General features: G+C 39.3%; 2 protein-coding genes across 4 annotated transcripts; one reads left to right on the top strand and one right to left on the bottom strand.

Moving 5' to 3' along the window:
- Positions 1-467: 467 nt before the first annotated feature.
- slc39a6 (solute carrier family 39 member 6) lies at positions 468-10137 on the bottom strand. 3 transcript variants are annotated; one of them, XM_073855334.1, is made up of 11 exons: positions 10114-10137; positions 8051-8749; positions 7772-7916; positions 7616-7687; positions 5253-5422; positions 4905-5081; positions 4478-4559; positions 4057-4398; positions 3727-3807; positions 3423-3613; positions 468-994 (listed from the first exon to the last, which is right to left on the bottom strand). In XM_073855334.1, exons 2-11 carry the CDS (start codon positions 8738-8740, stop codon positions 842-844), a joined length of 2103 nt encoding a protein of 700 aa, XP_073711435.1. In that variant the 5' UTR covers positions 8741-8749; positions 10114-10137; the 3' UTR covers positions 468-841. The 3 variants fall into 3 exon arrangements, with proteins under 3 accessions (XP_073711435.1, XP_055059210.2, XP_073711424.1); XM_055203235.2 differs by lacking the exon at positions 10114-10137 and adding an exon at positions 9644-9802; XM_073855323.1 differs by lacking the exon at positions 10114-10137 and adding an exon at positions 9421-9613.
- Positions 10138-12427: 2290 nt separating this feature from the next.
- cavin4a (caveolae associated protein 4a) lies at positions 12428-16876 on the top strand. The gene is made up of 2 exons (XM_055203237.2): positions 12428-12942; positions 16086-16876. Exons 1-2 carry the CDS (start codon positions 12562-12564, stop codon positions 16692-16694), a joined length of 990 nt encoding a protein of 329 aa, XP_055059212.1. The 5' UTR covers positions 12428-12561; the 3' UTR covers positions 16695-16876.
- The last annotated feature ends 787 nt before the right edge of the window (positions 16877-17663 follow it).

Raw genomic sequence — 17663 nt, forward strand, 5'->3', positions numbered from 1 at the left:
TTAAACAAAACTTGCAATATAAAGGGAACTGTGGTATATTATAGGGTCATAAACTTGTACCTTTTTCTGCAAATCTTTTTTGGGAAACAGGGGGTTTATTGGTTTTATAGTGTGAAAACTATAGTATTTCTAAAAATGTTTTTGTAACTTTTTTGTTGAAACAATCGTAAACATTTCACAAAGCATGTCTGCATTCTCTATTTGTGTGCCTTTTTACAGCGGAAAAGCTATAGGAAACTTTAAAAATCATGTCTGGTATTTTCTGTAGCACTGTGCTTTAACATAACAGTACTTAAAATAGCATGTTGTGGTGTTTAATTTCTTCTACATTCCCTAAGGAACTAACATTCCTACACCAGAAACAAACAATCCTATACGTGCCAATTTTTCCATTATGCAGTTCAGTTGAAACGGAGCCAATCGTCCCACCCATCTTTCAAGTAAAAAACAGAGATCAGACACAAACATCACTGGGACACACAGAACATTTTTACTGGAATGTAGCAGAGACGGCATGTGCAAAACGAACAAAAGAACACTTGTGACACTTATTTTAAATACTGTACAACACTGTGTAACAAAAAAACCACATTCTGAATGTGGTAGAAGTTCTTTTATACTGAAACTGTAACAGTCGATACTTAAAATGCTGTTTTATATGCCCACATACTACAAATGAAATGATAATTGATGGTGCTTATCGAGCTGCTGTCACCTGTCAATAGACTAGATGAGATTTTAAGCATGCCAACAAGTGGTTTAGGTGGGGTACAGGTGAATAAGCAGCTTTATAATTTAGATGTTTAAATGGAGTGGGGTTTTTGGAGTTATTTTTGTGAGGTCAGAAGCCAATGTCCAGTTGTATCCTATGTTCAAAAATTGCAATGAGCAGCATGATTCCAAATCCCAGAAGAATTCCAGCATTCTGCAAGAGGAAGAAACCGTAGTGGCTGAAGCCTGCTTCACCCGCATCATTGTGTAACATTTCAGGTACCTACAAATAAAAACAGACAATCACATCACTGTGTACACACATTACATTTGCAGAAACACTGTATTTTTAATCATATTGATACATTCTTCATCTGTGTCTGTCTGTGTCAATACTAACCAACACAATGAATAATAACACAAAAGGTGTGTTAGTATAGGGACGACACATTTAATGTGTTGTCCCTGAACTAACACACCTTCTGTGTTATTTGATTAAAAAAAAAAAAACCTTGTTACATGTTTATTACTGCTAAAAGTAGTGGAATTACAGTAACAGAATTAATTGTAGTGCATTACTCCCATCACTGTTTTTAACACAACTTGTGTTGTCCCTTTCATTTATTTTAACATGAAATAACACCTTAAATGGCATGACACACACAATGTGTAAAAAATTAACACTTCATTTTTTGCAGTGTACAGAGCAATTCACTTGACATCAAAGTACCGTGTAATCAAAGTGCTTGTCATGCTAGTTTTAAGAAATGTATTAAACAGATTTAATTTGAAAAGATATATTTACGATATATGAGATGCAACTGTATATTACAACTCCGCCCACTTTCGGCCTCAGACTGTCTGTCTGCGTGTCTGTTTGTGCGTGTATGTGTGCGTATGTGTATGTTTATGTGTATCTGTTTGTGTCTGTCTGCGTGTTTTTGCCTGTGTCTGTCTGTCTGTCTGCGTGCATTTGCCTGTGTCTGTCTGTCTGTCTGTCTGTCTGCGTGCGTTTGCCTGTGTCTGTCTGTCTGCGTGCGTTTGCCTGTGTCTGTCTGTCTGCGTGCGATTGCCTGTGTCTGTCTGTCTGCGTGCGTTTGCCTGTGTCTGTCTGTCTGTCTGCGTGCGTTTGCCTGTGTCTGTCTGTCTGTCTGCGTGCGTTTGCCTGTGTCTGTCTGTCTGTCTGCGTGAGTTTGCCTGTGTCTGTCTGTCTGCGTGAGTTTGCCTGTGTCTGTCTGTCTGTCTGCGTGCGTTTGCCTGTGTCTGTCTGTCTGCGTGTGTTTGCCTGTGTCTGTCTCTGTCTGTTTGCGTACGTTTGCCTGTGTCTGTCTGTCTGCGTGCGTTTGCCTGTGTCTGTCTGTCTGTCTGCGTGCGTTTGCCTGTGTCTGTCTGTCTGTCTGCTTTTGCCTGTGTCTGTCTGTCTGTCTGCTTTTGCCTGTGTCTGTCTGTCTGTCTGCGTGCGTTTGCCTGTGTCTGTCTGTCTGTCTGCTTTTGCCTGTGTCTGTCTGTCTGCGTGTGTTTGCCTGTGTCTGTCTGTCTGTCTGCGCACGTGTCTCTCTGAATCCTTCTGTCTGTTTGCGTGTTTGTCTGTCTTGTGTGTGCATCTGCCTGCTTGTGTGTATCTGTCTACATGTGTCTATCTGTCTGCCTGCCTGCCTGCGGCCACTTGTCTATGAGTGCATCTGTCTGTCTGCGTGTGCACGCACGCATGTGTCTTTTTGTGTGTGTGTGTGTGTGTCTGTCTGTCTGTGTGTGTCTTTTTGTGTGTGTGTGTGTGTGTCTGTCTGTGTCTGTCTGTCTGTGTCTGTCTGTCTGTGTCTGTCTGTGTCTGTCTGTCTGTGTCTGTCTGTCTGTGTCTGTCTGTGTCTGTCTGTCTGTGTCTGTCTGTGTCTGTCTGTGTCTGTCTGTCTGTGTCTGTCTGTCTGTGTCTGTCTGTGTCTGTCTGTCTGTGTCTGTCTGTCTGTGTCTGTCTGTCTGTGTTTCTGTCTGTCTGTGTTTCTGTCTGTCTGTGTCTGTCTGTCTCGGTCTGTCTGTCAGCTCTCTGTCTGTCTGTCTGTCTCTGTCTGTCTGTCTGTCTGTCTGTGTCTGTCTGTCTGTCTGTCTGTGTCTGTCTGTCCTGTGTCTGTCTGTCTGTGTGTGTCTGTCTGTGTGTGTCTGTCTGTCTGTCTGTGTCTGTCTGTCTGTCTGTCTGTGTCTGTCTGTCTGTCTGTGTCTGTCTGTCTGTGTCTGTCTGTCTGTGTCTGTCTGTCTGTGTCTGTCTGTCTGTGTCTGTCTGTCTGTGTCTGTCTGACTTTGTCTGTCTGTCTGTCTGTGTCTGTCTGTCTGTCTGTGTCTGTCTGTCTGTGTCTGTCTGTCTGTCTGTGTCTGTCTGTCTGTGTCTGTCTGTCTGTCTGTCTGTCTGTGTCTGTCTGTGTCTGTCTGTGTCTGTCTGTGTCTGTCTGTGTCTGTCTGTGTCTGTCTGTGTCTGTCTGTGTGTGTGTCTGTGTGTGTGTGTGTTTTGAGCGTGATGGTGATGCATTATGTCTGCCTGCAAGTGTGTTTGTCTGCGTGTGTTTGTCTGTGTCTGTCTTGTGCGTGCGTTTCTGTCTCTGCACATGTCTGTCTGTGAGTGTGTCTGTCTGTCTGCGTGTGCGCACATGTGTCTGTCTGTCTGCGTGTGTTTGTCTGTCTGTGTCTGTCTGCGTGCGTTTGTTTGTGTCCAAGCTACTTACCATGTCTACGAGGGAGACATACAGGAAAAGCCCAGCTGTCAAAGCAAAGATCCACATGGCAACATTTTCTGCGTAATGACCAATCAGAATTCCCGTAATCATGCCCAGATATCCCATTAGGGCCGACAGCAGATTGTAAAGAATGGCCTGACGTACTGACATACCCGCTTTCAGCAGGACCGCAAAATCCCCTACAGAAGGTGCAGAGAAGTTTGTGAGCATTAAAAAAAAACACTGAAAGACTTCTTAAAATACTGTTTAAAAAAGAGACAATGTCAATTACTATCGCCTCAGGTCATCTTACCCAGCTCATGAGGAAGCTCATGACAGAATACAGCAACTGAAGTACTAAGGCCACTTGACAATCCTTCTGTAAAAGCTGCTCCTGAAATTTAAACACACACCTTTAGTCAATGGTGCCCCGATATACAAATTTGAATCACAGGTAAACACAGAAAAGACACCAGACGCAGCAACCTGCAAAATATGTAGCACAAGCTTGCATTTTCAGTCTGACGCATTTGCTCGTGTATGAATGGAAGTCAATGGGACGAAAAGTCTAGTATGACCGCAGCATTAGGGTATGTCCAGGGTTAAAGCTACTTGAGTATGTGTTCGTAGATGTTGCATTTACCTATGGCAAGTCCATCACTGAAGTTATGAAGCCCATCCCCCATGATGACCATCCAAGCAAGAGTAGCCACGCCAGCCTGCTGGAAGTGTTGAAGCGAGTAGGAATGTGTGTGTCTATGGGTGTGCGTGTGAGGGTGGTGGTTCTGAGAGTGATGGTGATGCAGTATGTGGTGGTAGTCATGGTGATGATGATGCTGCTCGTCCGACTGGCCAACGGTATCGTGAAAGTGGGAGTGGCATTTGTTTTCACAATCCGTATCAGTGTAGAGCTCCGTCTCCAGCATCACTTCCTCTTCCTCTGCAATGCCCCGCCCACACGCACCACCACCATTCGTTTCAGCGCCTGATGCAACGACATGGAAGTAGGTTTATTTTGATTTAAACATATGTGTTCACATTAGAGTAGAAACTTGTTTGTTTACCATCAAGTATTTTGACGTCGCTGTCTTCTAATGATGGCAACTTTTCGGTTTCCAAAACTTCTGCGGCCAGTTCACCCCTCTTCTGTACGTATATACACAGAGATGATCATTCAAAATATAGAAATACAAGTAACATCACATTTTCATATAACATGACAAACCCATTAGGATTTAATATTATCACCTAAGAATGTGAACTTTTGACACTTTGTAGACTTAAAATCACATTTATGTATAATGCATACGTAATTTAGACCAAAAAACATCTAACTATGCGACACGTCACATTATGTTTCATAATACAAAAACACTGATACATATCAAGTGTTACTTTGGTGTCCAAATACATATTGCATTTCATCCCACTGTATGAAAAATGATATTTGCATTTGCAATAGTATGCATTTTGTATGTGCATCATCCTTACCTTCTGCTTTTTGTCTTTATACATTTTGCCAAGGGTCAGGAAGTGCTCAATAAGAAACATAATGTAGACTCCACTCAGTGCGGTCAGTCCCGTCCACACCGGCCGGAGATAATCCTCCTCAGTTTCTTCTCCGTGGTTATGATGCTCTAAGTGGCTGTGCTGTGGATGACCAAGTGACTGACAACCACCAATAAAAAAAATCATTAAGATATCTCTTCCAATCACGTGATCATGTGTGTGTCAATATGCAAGCATATCACACAATTCTATCATATTTCAGTATGGACCATTAAATATAGGAAAAGGATAAATACCAAAATTATGATCATCATGATCCAAATTTCTTACATGAGGTATGAGATGAAGGAACGCATCTCCACTGAGAGTGCCAACTGCAAGAGCCACCAAGAAGCTTAGCAGGAAGTTGAAGCAAACTTTGTTAATGAGCGGTATCAAAACCACGCCCACCAGCGCCAGCAAGCTGATTAAAGTGATGGAGATAAACCCTCCTATCCAAGCTGGAACACAAACATAACATTGAAAATGAAGACTAGTTAACCAATGAAAGCCAATAGACCCCTTCAAGGTTTGTAAACATTGAATGACTATCGGGTGCGTGCGCAGCATGGGGTCAAAGTGTTCATACCATTTAGGCTTTCTAGTTTAATCTAACAGGGCTGAAAAAGTATGACTTACCTGAAATGAAGTGAGCACTACAAACACAAGCCTCTTTGATCTTTGCATTGTCCCAGTCTGCACGTTTAATTGCTTGCAGCCACAGATGTTGTATTTTTTTGTTTTTGAGATTCTGCTGGAATCCCGAAAATCTTAACGGCAGAACTGGTGCAATTTTCAAAGCCCACGACGCAAGTAGGCATTTTTGACGACACCGAATAATACGCAACTCAATCTGCTGTAATGACTTTTCTGACCCCGGCATACGAAGTGGGAACCGCCTGTGACGTGAACCGTGAAGGGGTCTATAGGGTTCAGACCTACAACTACCAGAAAGATCATGTCCTTAATGAAAAAAGGGCTGTATGAGACAAATCTTTGTAGGCCAACCCAGAAGTTGGCTGGACACCGAAAAGCCCATTTATTTTGCGCATAGACTTTTAGATTATTGCAAAAAAAAGGAATAAGGATAAGGAAATACTCTGTGGATGAATGTTTTTGGGGAATTGTGCCCATATTGCATGATCTTCATGCGTGACGCCGTTTACATTCCCAGACAATGCGTCTCATTTACTAAGCATGCGTACGTATAGAGATGTGCGTATAGATGTTTTCACTAACAAATCGTGATTCAAAAACTTTCGTATCAAAATGTCTTCTAAATGTACGCAAAAATTCAAGAAAACCTAAAACCACTCGTACGCAATAATTACATACACTATAATCAAATACTGGGCTATAATTATAATGTTTATAATAATGTTGATATATAAAATTTACATGATTGTATTTATTTCTGTATTATATATTATTAAACAATCTATATTATTATTATTGTTATTATATACATTATATTATATATTATTACAGCCTACTTATTTTTTCTACATATATAAAGAAGATGCGCGTAAATGACAAATCTTCACGCTTTTCTTCCTCACTTTTTAAATCTCTACTTGAAAGTCTGCTTAATGCCTAATGTAAACGTCATGTAAATGTAATGAGAAGTCCAAACGTCAATAACTTGATTTCCTGTCCGTTTTATTTTGGATACAGATGCGCATCTCTGTCATATTAATTAAATGTCATATTTGTTAAAGCATCCAATACTTCTTTAACGTTACTCTGGTCGGTGGACAGCACTGGCTTCCTCCATCGAAAGCAAAACCTCCCAAATACAAATTGCAAAGCAAAACGGAACTTTACCGATAATAAATATGATCATGGATTTCTTTTTGAGCTCTTTTGCTTCTATGACAAACTGCTTTCAAGTTTCAAATCTATATTATTATTATTGTTATTATATACATTATATTATATATTATTACAGCCTACTTATTTTTTCTACATATATAAAGAAGATGCGCGTAAATGACAAATCTTCACGCTTTTCTTCCTCACTTTTTAAATCTCTACTTGAAAGTCTGCTTAATGCCTAATGTAAACGTCATGTAAATGTAATGAGAAGTCCAAACGTCAATAACTTGATTTCCTGTCCGTTTTATTTTGGATACAGATGCGCATCTCTGTCATATGAATTAAATGTCATATTTGTTAAAGCATCCAATACTTCTTTAACGTTACTCTGGTCGGTGGACAGCACTGGCTTCCTCCATCGAAAGCAAAACCTCCCAAATACAAATTGCAAAGCAAAACGGAACTTTACCGATAATAAATATGATCATGGATTTCTTTTTGAGCTCTTTTGCTTCTATGACAAACTGCTTTAAAGTTTTCTGTGGACCACCGCTGCGGAAAACCCTTATATGGAGCTGTTTTGGGCGTGTTTTATGCAAATTATCAACCGCTCCTGTAGAACACTCCAAATTCACTAAGGTAAGAACAACTATAAGAACAAACTCATGTGCGTACACACGTGTTGTGAATTAGCCGGAAAGTTTTCGTGAGAAGTTTGCGTATAAATACAAAAAATTTACGCAATTATTAATAAATGAGACCCAATGTCAGTAAATAAGTAGCAACTTCTTATCAACTGCCCTTTTAAAGACGATGTTATTAAAATGACAAACACTTACCAACTTTAAGAGAGACATTCTTAATGGTGTGATTACGCAGATTGTGGTGATGATGGTGATGATGGTTATGATCTAGAAAACACACAGAACAAAATTGTTATACGTATTCTGCTGATCAGCTGTTAAAACTTGAGTTTATTCAAATCAAAACCTTACCTGATTGGTCACTGTCATGCAGGAGGCAGGACTCGGAATCAATTTGCATAAGAAGAGTAGGGCACAGGTAAGCAAAGTCGCTGACGGACAGACCCACTTCCTTTATCATGCCATGCGAATGGAGGATTGTGGAGGCATTCTGACACTGGAAGGAAAAAGCGAAACTTGATTTTTTTCTGGGTTTGTAATAGGTTGATTTATTATGCAGTGCTGAAATAGTCCCTTGCATTATCCTTTATTTAAGTGTATGTGCATTTGAATAAATATGCAATTGTGTACCTCCAGACTGGTATGTCCATGTTCATGTTCATGCTCATCATGGTCATCCTCGTGTACATGAGTGGGTGTGTCCTCTTGCTGATGGGTGTGGTTAGCGTGTGTTACATTGGGCTGGGTGAAATTAAACGTGGTGTGGTTCTGGGTTAAATCATCATCTGCGCTACGCTCGATTCGTCGTATTTTTGTGATGACGGATGGCGTGGTGAAAGGTGTGGTCAATTCCTGATTAATTTTTATGTTGAGATTGTGATGTGCATCCGACTGGCTTTTCTTTCCAGCGGCAGGGTCAGACTGCACTTTTGGGACAGCTTCACTCTTCTCCACATTATGGTCGCCAACCACCTTCTTGCTGGTGACAGGATGCTCGTGTGTGACGAGTTTGTCCACGTGGGTATGGATGTGAGAATGCGAGTGAGTATGATTGTTAGCGTTTCCATGGTGATGCACCATCACTTTTCGGATGCGGTCCAGCCCCACCCCCTTGAGTAGGTTGTACAAGCCTTCCAAAGTAATACTCCCGTTCTGGCCATACTTATCAAATAGTGCATGCAGGCTGCGCTGCTGCACCTGCTCTGCCACACGACTATCAGTCTCAATGATGACAGACTTGCAGTCTGATCCCGCCCACACTGAACACGCCCACAGCAGTGCCAGTGACACTGACAGGAGGTGTGGCCACCTGCCAATCATACTGGCATCCTATGAGATAGAATAGTATGTTGTTATAACAAACAATATTTCAGTTTATAAATGTATTAAATATTTTTGTATTCTTTTTAAAACAAAAATGGTTATTTGTGGAAACCATGGTTTAACTATGGTAACCATGCTTTCCGGTTTTATTTGTGGTAAAACCACAGTTTTCATAATAGATGTCACCTCATGTTATCGTAATTAAACACATTAAGTGTCGCTTCCTCTAACTATTTTTATATTTATATATTTTTTGTAAAAATTAACTCTATATTTTCCTGAAAATGTTTGCCTTTCATAAATGCTTATGTAAAGTAGCAGTCTGTGTGTAAATAATAAGATTCATTTTATCGTAATGCATTTTCATCACTGGTGTTTCTGACATACTGCATCATCCAAACACAACATACATCACTGACACCTGTTTACACATTGCGGCTTTCAGTAAAACGCGTTTTGCGCTTTAATGTTTTGCACAGTGGAGTTTAACTTTAGTCCACACAAATAGTAAGAGTGCGCACAAATGTAACATATGCTTTAGTGAGTATAGGCATAACAACGGGCGTCACGCGGCCTGGCTGGTACGGTCCAGTGCACCGGCTTTCTATCATCCTATCTGTAATTGAACGTACATGTAACGGACTTAACACACATCAAAAATAACCACTACTGCTTACCGGAGCTCCACGCGCACCACACTCAAATGTAAGCGCGTTCTCGGCGGCGATTCTGCACACTACACCACGCGCTTGTTGACCAGGCCGTGTGCAAAAAAAGACGTCATCATAAGACCGGAAACCGATTCTTTTGTTTCAGAGTGTACACGGGAGCTATTACTCCGAGACAACGTCGTGTCCCTGTCATTTACCAACGATTCACAGCACTGGCGATGTTACTCACCAATTTGAAGTTGTTGTAGGTACCTTGAAGCAAAAACAAACACCGGGCACTCCGCGATCGAGAACGGATGCTTTTAAAGAAGTGCCAGAAGCTCATACCATTGGTGCGAATGTAGTCACATGACCCAGAAGACTCTTGATTCAGAGTCAGACCACATGCTTAGTCAAGTTTTCCAAGTATTTCGTTATACGATAGAGTCATCAGTACAAAGTGTTAATATTTATTTTACACAGGTTGGTCAATTAGCAGGAAACTAATTTCTTAACACAATCTTTAAATAACACACACCCAAAAAAACAAATATTCACTTCACCTAAAGTGCATTGTGATTATAACACTTTAATCCAAAACAATTTAACATGCATCCAAGGTAAACATTTTATCAACAGTATGATGTGTATTTTTACAGTCTAAAACCCATGATCTTTTCATTGCTAATAAACATGGTCTACAAATTCAAATTGGGTTACCTTGATCCATGCGTGGGCGTAGTAACAATTAATGTTGGTACAAGACCTACCCACTTTTTAAGATCAATGATTTTGGACCCACTCACTTTTTCTCTAATTTAGCGCGTATGTCTGTTTACTTATCTGCTCCGTCAGTCAAATCCATTCCACTAGAGGAATGCCATTATAAATTAAATTCCGTGTTTTAGTTACAGCATTGACTTCCTCAAATCAATTTCACTTGGCTAATTTAGAGTCATATAAATTCAATTCCATTTCGTGTTTTTATTAGTTTCGACGATCTGGCTTCCCGCTACACAAGGTAAGGCAAGCATTTTTTGTTTCCGACGCCCATGTGGATATTAATCTTTTATACATGTTAATTATAATCTTTTATATGATTTATATAATTGAGTGCGACAGGGATGATGTATTTTTGTAGGCCAATCCGGAAGTTAGCGGGACACTGGTTCCCTCGCCTAAAGCCCATATAAACTTCGATTATCGCAAAAATAAGATCTGTAAACGTTTATGACACTTGTTTTATCGAATAAAATTATCTTCACAGATGAACACAACTTTAATAAAATTTGAAGCCTAAATTAAATTACTTTAGGCTTTACCCCATACGGCAAAAAAAAAATTTCTTTGACCAAAAATATGTTTTAAATATATGCTTACATTTTATAAAAAAGTAAAGCTTTTTGAAAATATATTTAGTTTTAACTTTCATCTATTACTTTAAAAATGTATTTCAGGGGCAACAAATACATTTCAAATTTTACAACTTGTATGGCAAAAAATATAAATTTCCTGGCCAAAATATAAAAGTTTGTAAAAAGTTGCAGTTTAAAATATATTTAATTTTAATCTTTTCACGTGAATATAAATGCTTAAAAATTAGGGCTGTCAAAAAATTAATCACGATTAATTGCATACAAAACAAACGTTTTTGCTAAAATAATATACAAAATAATTACACACAGTGCACACGCATATATACATTTACACGTATATATTTATTTAGATTTTGAGATAATTTATATGATTTTTTTCTTAAATATATACGTGTGCGTGTGTATTCATATATACATAATAATTACACACAACACACACACATATATAATGCAAACACAAACTTTTATTTTTTATGCGATTAATCGTAATTAATCTTTTGACAGCCCTATTAAAAATATATTTATTTTAAAAATATACAAAAATGGCAAAAACTCTTGAAATACATTTTTGTAAACACATTTCAGTACATATATTTTTTAGGCCAAGTTCAAAAATATGTTTAAAATCATATTTGATTTTGTTTCGTATGGGATACCATGGTCGCTCAACCTTTTTGTCATCATGACCAAGCTTCAGACAAATCTTTCAAACTTTATTAAAAACATGTTACCTAATAAGGAAATAGACCGTGGATGAATCTTTGTTGGGAATTGTGTCCACGTTGCATAGTTTTTGGCTCTTCATGCAAAATGATGTTTAAAGTTCCTGGTGACAACCTCTGTAGTCTCAAGTAGCAACTTGTTAGCAACTGCTCTTTGTACTTTGGAACGATGGAACCGAAAGTGCTAAAATGCTAACTCACTTCCGGGTTTTGCTTACAAAAATATGTCATCCTGCCGGCACTGACTGAAAGTGTTCACTGCATTTTTAGATAAACAGTCTAATTGTACTGTAATTTCTCATTTGTTTTCACTTGAAGACATCCCATTCTCTAAAAGCTAAACTTCTAAAGTAATGGGAATTTTAGGGGAACTTTGTAAAGTCTTTTCTGTTTTGTTTTCTATTTATTTTGTGAGTTATTTGTAGGTTTTAATGTTACTGCTACCATCTACATATTTTAAAGGTTATGTCACTTTTTCAGTCAAGGTGCATGCTGGGAAACATAGTTTTTAATATTAGGTTGCCTGAATGTAAGGTCAGAAGTCAAATGCTAATGTGGAAAAACACACCTCCAAGGACCATTCAGTGTGCGTGCATGCATGCGTGTGTGTGTGTGTGGTGGGTGCAGCTGTTGGCTTCGGATGACAGTAGGCCACAGGGGAGCAGATTTATAAAAGTAAATCGACTTCACCACACATGAATGCCTACATCACATATTTGTAATCTAAATGAATTGATAGCAATGCTACTGCCATTTTATATTTTGAATGTAGCATGCACAGCAAATGGATGTATGAATTAAAGGGGCTTTCAAGCTCTTATGCAGCTGATGTGATGCAGCTTCCAAAAATTTCCTAGTATCCCCTTACAGTTGTATTTATATCCATGCATACATGTATGTGAGTGTGTGCGCGCATGCAGAGGGGTGGGGTTAGTCAGATTCCAGTGGGGTCTCTTTCTGGAGTGTCAGTTTCTCTCTTCACTGTTTCTGTGTGTGATTCTGTCTGGCCCCGTACCCGTCTCTGGCCCTGTAGCTGTACTTTCGGGGACGTGTAAAAGAGTCAGTCAGAGATGGAAAAGAAAGGTGATGTCATACTTGGGGTCGAGGACGAATCCGGGCAACCTGTCTCGGCCCTGTCCATTCTTTCTCTGCTGGAACGTGTGTCTACGATCATCGATGGCGTCCAGGCCAGTCAGCAGCGTATGGAGGAACGGCAGCAGCAGCTCGAAAGCTCGGTCAGCGCCGTCCAATCAGAGCTGATCAAGCTGACTCGCGACCACACTGCCACAGCGACCACCGTTGACAAACTGCTCCAGAAAGCCCGCCGCGTGAGCACACACGTTAAAGAAGTGCGTTCACGTGTGGAGAAGCAGAACGTGCGTGTGAAGAAGGTGGAAACTACACAGGATGAGCTGCTCACGCGTAACAAGTTCAGAGTCGTTATTTACCAGGTATACACATTGGCATATACACACACACCTTTAAATCACTGCATGTGTGTGATGGGTAATTGAGGATTTGGCAGTATGTTGGCTTTGTCGTATCAGACTTAACACCTGTTGCACAAACAATAGGGGGCGCACTTTTTTGGAGCTGACTAGCTACTTATTTCTGTGGGGTGTCATATAAAGATAGTCTGAATGTGTTGACTTCCAGAAAGTCTAGAAGAAATAAAAAGAGGCACAGGGATATAGACACCACTAATTTTGAGAATGAGACTTCCACATCAATAAGTAGTTTCCCAATATTAACCAATTTTTTTTTTTAAATTAAATACTGAATGTAAGCTTATGGCCTGAGAGCGTCTATATGTGATATAGGCCTAGTATTCAGTCATTTACTTCATGCGAATCCTTACATTGCAGTCCAGAATTTACCATCAAGAAATAAAAGAAAACAAGTAAATATGAGACACAACAGTGCCCTAATAAATTAGGTGAAATTAGGCTGTCACAGTGTCTGAATACAAGTGTGTATTTGCGTGTGTGGTATTCTGAGCTTTCTTAATATAGAGTCGCCCACACAGCTGAAAAGTCACTTTAAAGTTACTCCCTGAATAGAAACTTTATGCATGCATGCATACTGTATATGCACATCCATATGTATGCATTCAAAATAAATGTCTGTGTATGTATGAATGCTCCATATAGACAGGAAAAGATTGTGTGTCCGACATGTAAAGTAACCAAAGAAAGCTAACGTGACACATAAGGGAGACTCAAAGACAACACAGGAAGAATGCATGTAGACATGGTGATAAGAATTTCACCATACAAATTATTTCAGACATAATTTAGGAAATGAGTCAGCTTAGCCGTATATAGATAAACCCAGTGCACCCCAATGTCTCAATGGTTGTGTAAATCCAGAAAATTAGATTGCAAGAGGATTTCTATTAGATTTTAACCAATTCTTGCATTGAACATTATTTTAAAAGACTGTGGACGTGCCCATGTATGTGGTTGAGACTTGGGAAATGGAAAGAAAGGGATAGGCTAGGCAGGGCGGACTTTCCCAGAGTAACAGGTGCAACTATATGTAAACTCTAACTGGACATTATTCATGACTTGAATAGCAACATGTAATTGCCTGAAATGTGAGCAATGCTTTGATAAGAGACACAAATAGTTACAGCTCACTGCTATATGTTTAAATGTAAGTAGTCTAAATAGACATCTGCTGACATATGGTATGAGCAATGATTATATCAGTGGTTCCTCGGTGCCTTGGGGGTGGTTTCCCGGACATGGTTTAAATTAATCCAGGACTAGGCCTTGGTTATTTTAGGACATTTAAGTCGTTTTTACAAAAAGTCCTTAGACCTTAGCAATACTGATGTGCATTTTGAGACAAAGCAATGGTACTGATATATGTTAGAATATGTCAGTGCAAGGTGTTTTGAAATTAAGGCAACTCAGGGGTGGTTTCTCAGACAGGGATAAATTTAAGCCAGGACTAGACCTTAGGTTATTTAGGAAATATAACTAGTTTTAACAAACATGTCTAACTAAAAACATTACTTGTGTGCATTTTGAGGCAGAACAAAGGGCATCGATTAAGATATGCAAGCTGACAACTCTTTCATTCATTCATTTATTTATTTTACATTTTAGTATAGGACTAGTCTAATCCCTGTTCGGGAAACCGTCCCTTAGTCGTGCATTTTAGTCTGGGACTAGGATGAGCCCTGTCCGGGAAACCGCACCTTGCCCTCCAGCACACCTTTTTGTTATGTCTTTGGTCCAATGTTCGGTTATTGTCTTTTCTTATATCTTGTTTTTTTCTTTAATTAATAAAATGTAAATATTACAGACAGTACAGTAATATTTACAGTTATACCCCGGGTCTGTTGAATGCTATATACTCTTATTGGTTGAGAAATGTTCCACGGGTATGCATTATTTTTCGATAACCACACACCTAAATTGTCAAATGTCTTAAAAATAGGCGCCAGAGCAATATTTGCGGTAACTGTGGTATATGTGGAATAATTGACCCCGGTCCTTTGAATTATTTGAAAATAATGCACACCCAGGGTGTAACGGCGCTTCATGTCATGCTGCATTTTCACCTTTGGTGTGAATTATTTACTTATTCAATGGCCCGTCGTCGATTATTCCTTACTTATACTACGGGTCTGTTGAATGCTTGAATCTGATTGGCTGATGAACGTTCTGAGGTGTGCAATTATTTTCTGGGAAACGACAGAAAATCTGACAAACGTAGTTCCAGGCAGCTCTCTTGACCACATTACAGTTTCAGATCACTTCACATAGTTAACTGTAATAACGGACTAACAAAAACAACATGACAGCGCTGTTTAGAGACGCACAATGGTAGCTTCGTTCACACAATCTCTCTCGCTCTCACGCTCTCTATCTTTTCTCTCTCTGTGTCTCTGTCACTCTAGCTCTCTTTCTAATAACTTCATTAATAACTGCATTAGAATGCTATCAACTGTTCAAGTCTCCATTGCCAGCTTTAAAATGACTTTTTTGAGCAAGCAAAAGAGCCGTTGGATGAGACAAGGAAGAAATAGCCCTACTCACAATAGCGATTTAAGTACAAAAACCGGACGAATCCCTTTAAATATATCATGTGATCGATGTCTTGAGGTGTGGTAAGCGTAGTATAAGCGGAATAATTGACTCCGTTGAATTATTAAAAAATAATGCACACCCAAGGTGTAACTGGCTTATACAGACTATATGTCGACCCCTGCACTCTGTAACAGAGCAATGGCTTGTGGTGCCTGTCTGTTTCGGTTCCCCCATCTGTGCTCTGCCCTTTGCGACAAGATCTGCTGACTCTGTAGTAGTCTTTAAGAATCTGCTAAAACCCATCTCTTCCACCAACCCTTCACTTGCTAATACCTTTTTATTTTCTATCGTACCTTCTCTGTCAAAAAATAAAAAATACGAACCCTTGGCTATGTATACTGTGTTAGACTTGATGAGACTAGTGCCCTTATTGCTGTTCTTGTGTTGCTCTAGTTGCTTCTATTGTTACCTCATGTGTCAGTCGCTTTGGACTAAATGTAAATGTTTTATTTATGTTGTCCTAGTAAATCTTTCTTTTCTGTCTGCCACTGCAGGGAGAAACTGAAGTTCCCTCTGTTGCTGTCACCAAGGTCCCAAAAGGGGCAGGGCTAGCTGAGCTGGAGGTGGAACCAGACGAATATGACGTCCCCGCTGACATATCATCCGATGAAGAGTACATGGTGGTAGATGAGGCGGAGTCATCCCGAGGGGCACGTCTAAAGCAGAGCGGATTAAAGGGTCTCGAGAACATCAAAGCAGCGTTCTCCAAAGAGAACATGAACAAGACACGTGACAAGACCCGAGACAACCTCAACAAAACCAAGGAGAGCCTGAGTAAAACAGGCCAAACGCTTGGAACCAAAATCAACCACTTTGGTGAGAAGATTGTGCCTCCTGAGCAGCGTGAGAAGATGCGGCAGAGCGGAGAGCGGCTGAAGGATAACATCGCGAAGAAAGCACCCAATAAAGAATCGTTCCGTATCAAACTGAAGAAGGAACGTACTGTTGCTGAGGGCCAAGAGGGTGCGGAGGCGGAGCTTGCGGTGACTCCACCCAAAGGGAGGAAGTCAAGCCCAGACGTGACCTATACAGAAGTGGTAACTGAGAGTAAGAGGGAGGGTCCAATATCAGAGGAAGGAGCCACTCGTATCCATGAGGATTGAAATCTGGAAATCACCACAGAAGTAAAAAAGAAAGTAAAGGAAAAGTGAGAAACAGAGAAAGTAGTTTGTGAGAGTTAAATGGAAGAATGTTCATATGTTTTCAAACAATAAATCGAAGAGATATCCTTTATATAACCTAAGGCACCTTGTAAGACATTAAAATGTTAATATATTAAAAAACACTTTGTGTCTTATGTGTTCTGTTACACTGTATTGTGTGTTTGGTTAAGATTTGTTTACATGGCCTTGGTTTTTATACTAAGATAATGACATATTTCATATATATATATATGAGAGAGTGAAAGACATTGATCCGTCATCCAAATAAAGATATCTTGGAATTCAAATCAACAGCTGAGCAGCCCTGCCCATCACTTTATCACTTTCTCTTTCATCGCATCTCTCTCACACACACATGTTTTACCATATGGGACTCTGTCTGTGAATCCAGGCAAATTCTCACAATCTATTAAAGTTGTTAAGGTTATTTTCACAGAATGTTATACAAGATGATATTATGTAGAAAAAATTAAATCACAAAAAATACATAGTTTCAAAGTTTTTCAAAGACATTTCAGTGAGGTCATTGACATTACTGATTTTATATCAGGCTAATGATATTATCTGTCCCTTAACCCTAAAGCTCACAAAATTTGAAGGGCATTAGATAGATTTAAAGACAAAACTTGATCTGGCCCATTTATGAACATTTTTACCTAGTAAGCCTGTCCTCACAAATTGACTGTTAATGAAGATATTTGACCCTTACATATAGCTAAACCTTCCCATACGGCAAAAAATATATTTGCAAAAAAATTTAAATATATTTCAAAATATACAAAGAATGGCCAAGAAATATATGTATTAAAATATATTTTGAAATGTTTACAAAAATGTATTAATCACCAATATATTTTTAGCCATTTTTTAAAATATACTTTGAAAATAAATATATTTTAAAGCATTTAT

This window comes from Misgurnus anguillicaudatus, chromosome 2 (genome assembly GCF_027580225.2).
Source record: "Misgurnus anguillicaudatus chromosome 2, ASM2758022v2, whole genome shotgun sequence".
Classification (NCBI taxonomy): domain Eukaryota; kingdom Metazoa; phylum Chordata; class Actinopteri; order Cypriniformes; family Cobitidae; genus Misgurnus; species Misgurnus anguillicaudatus.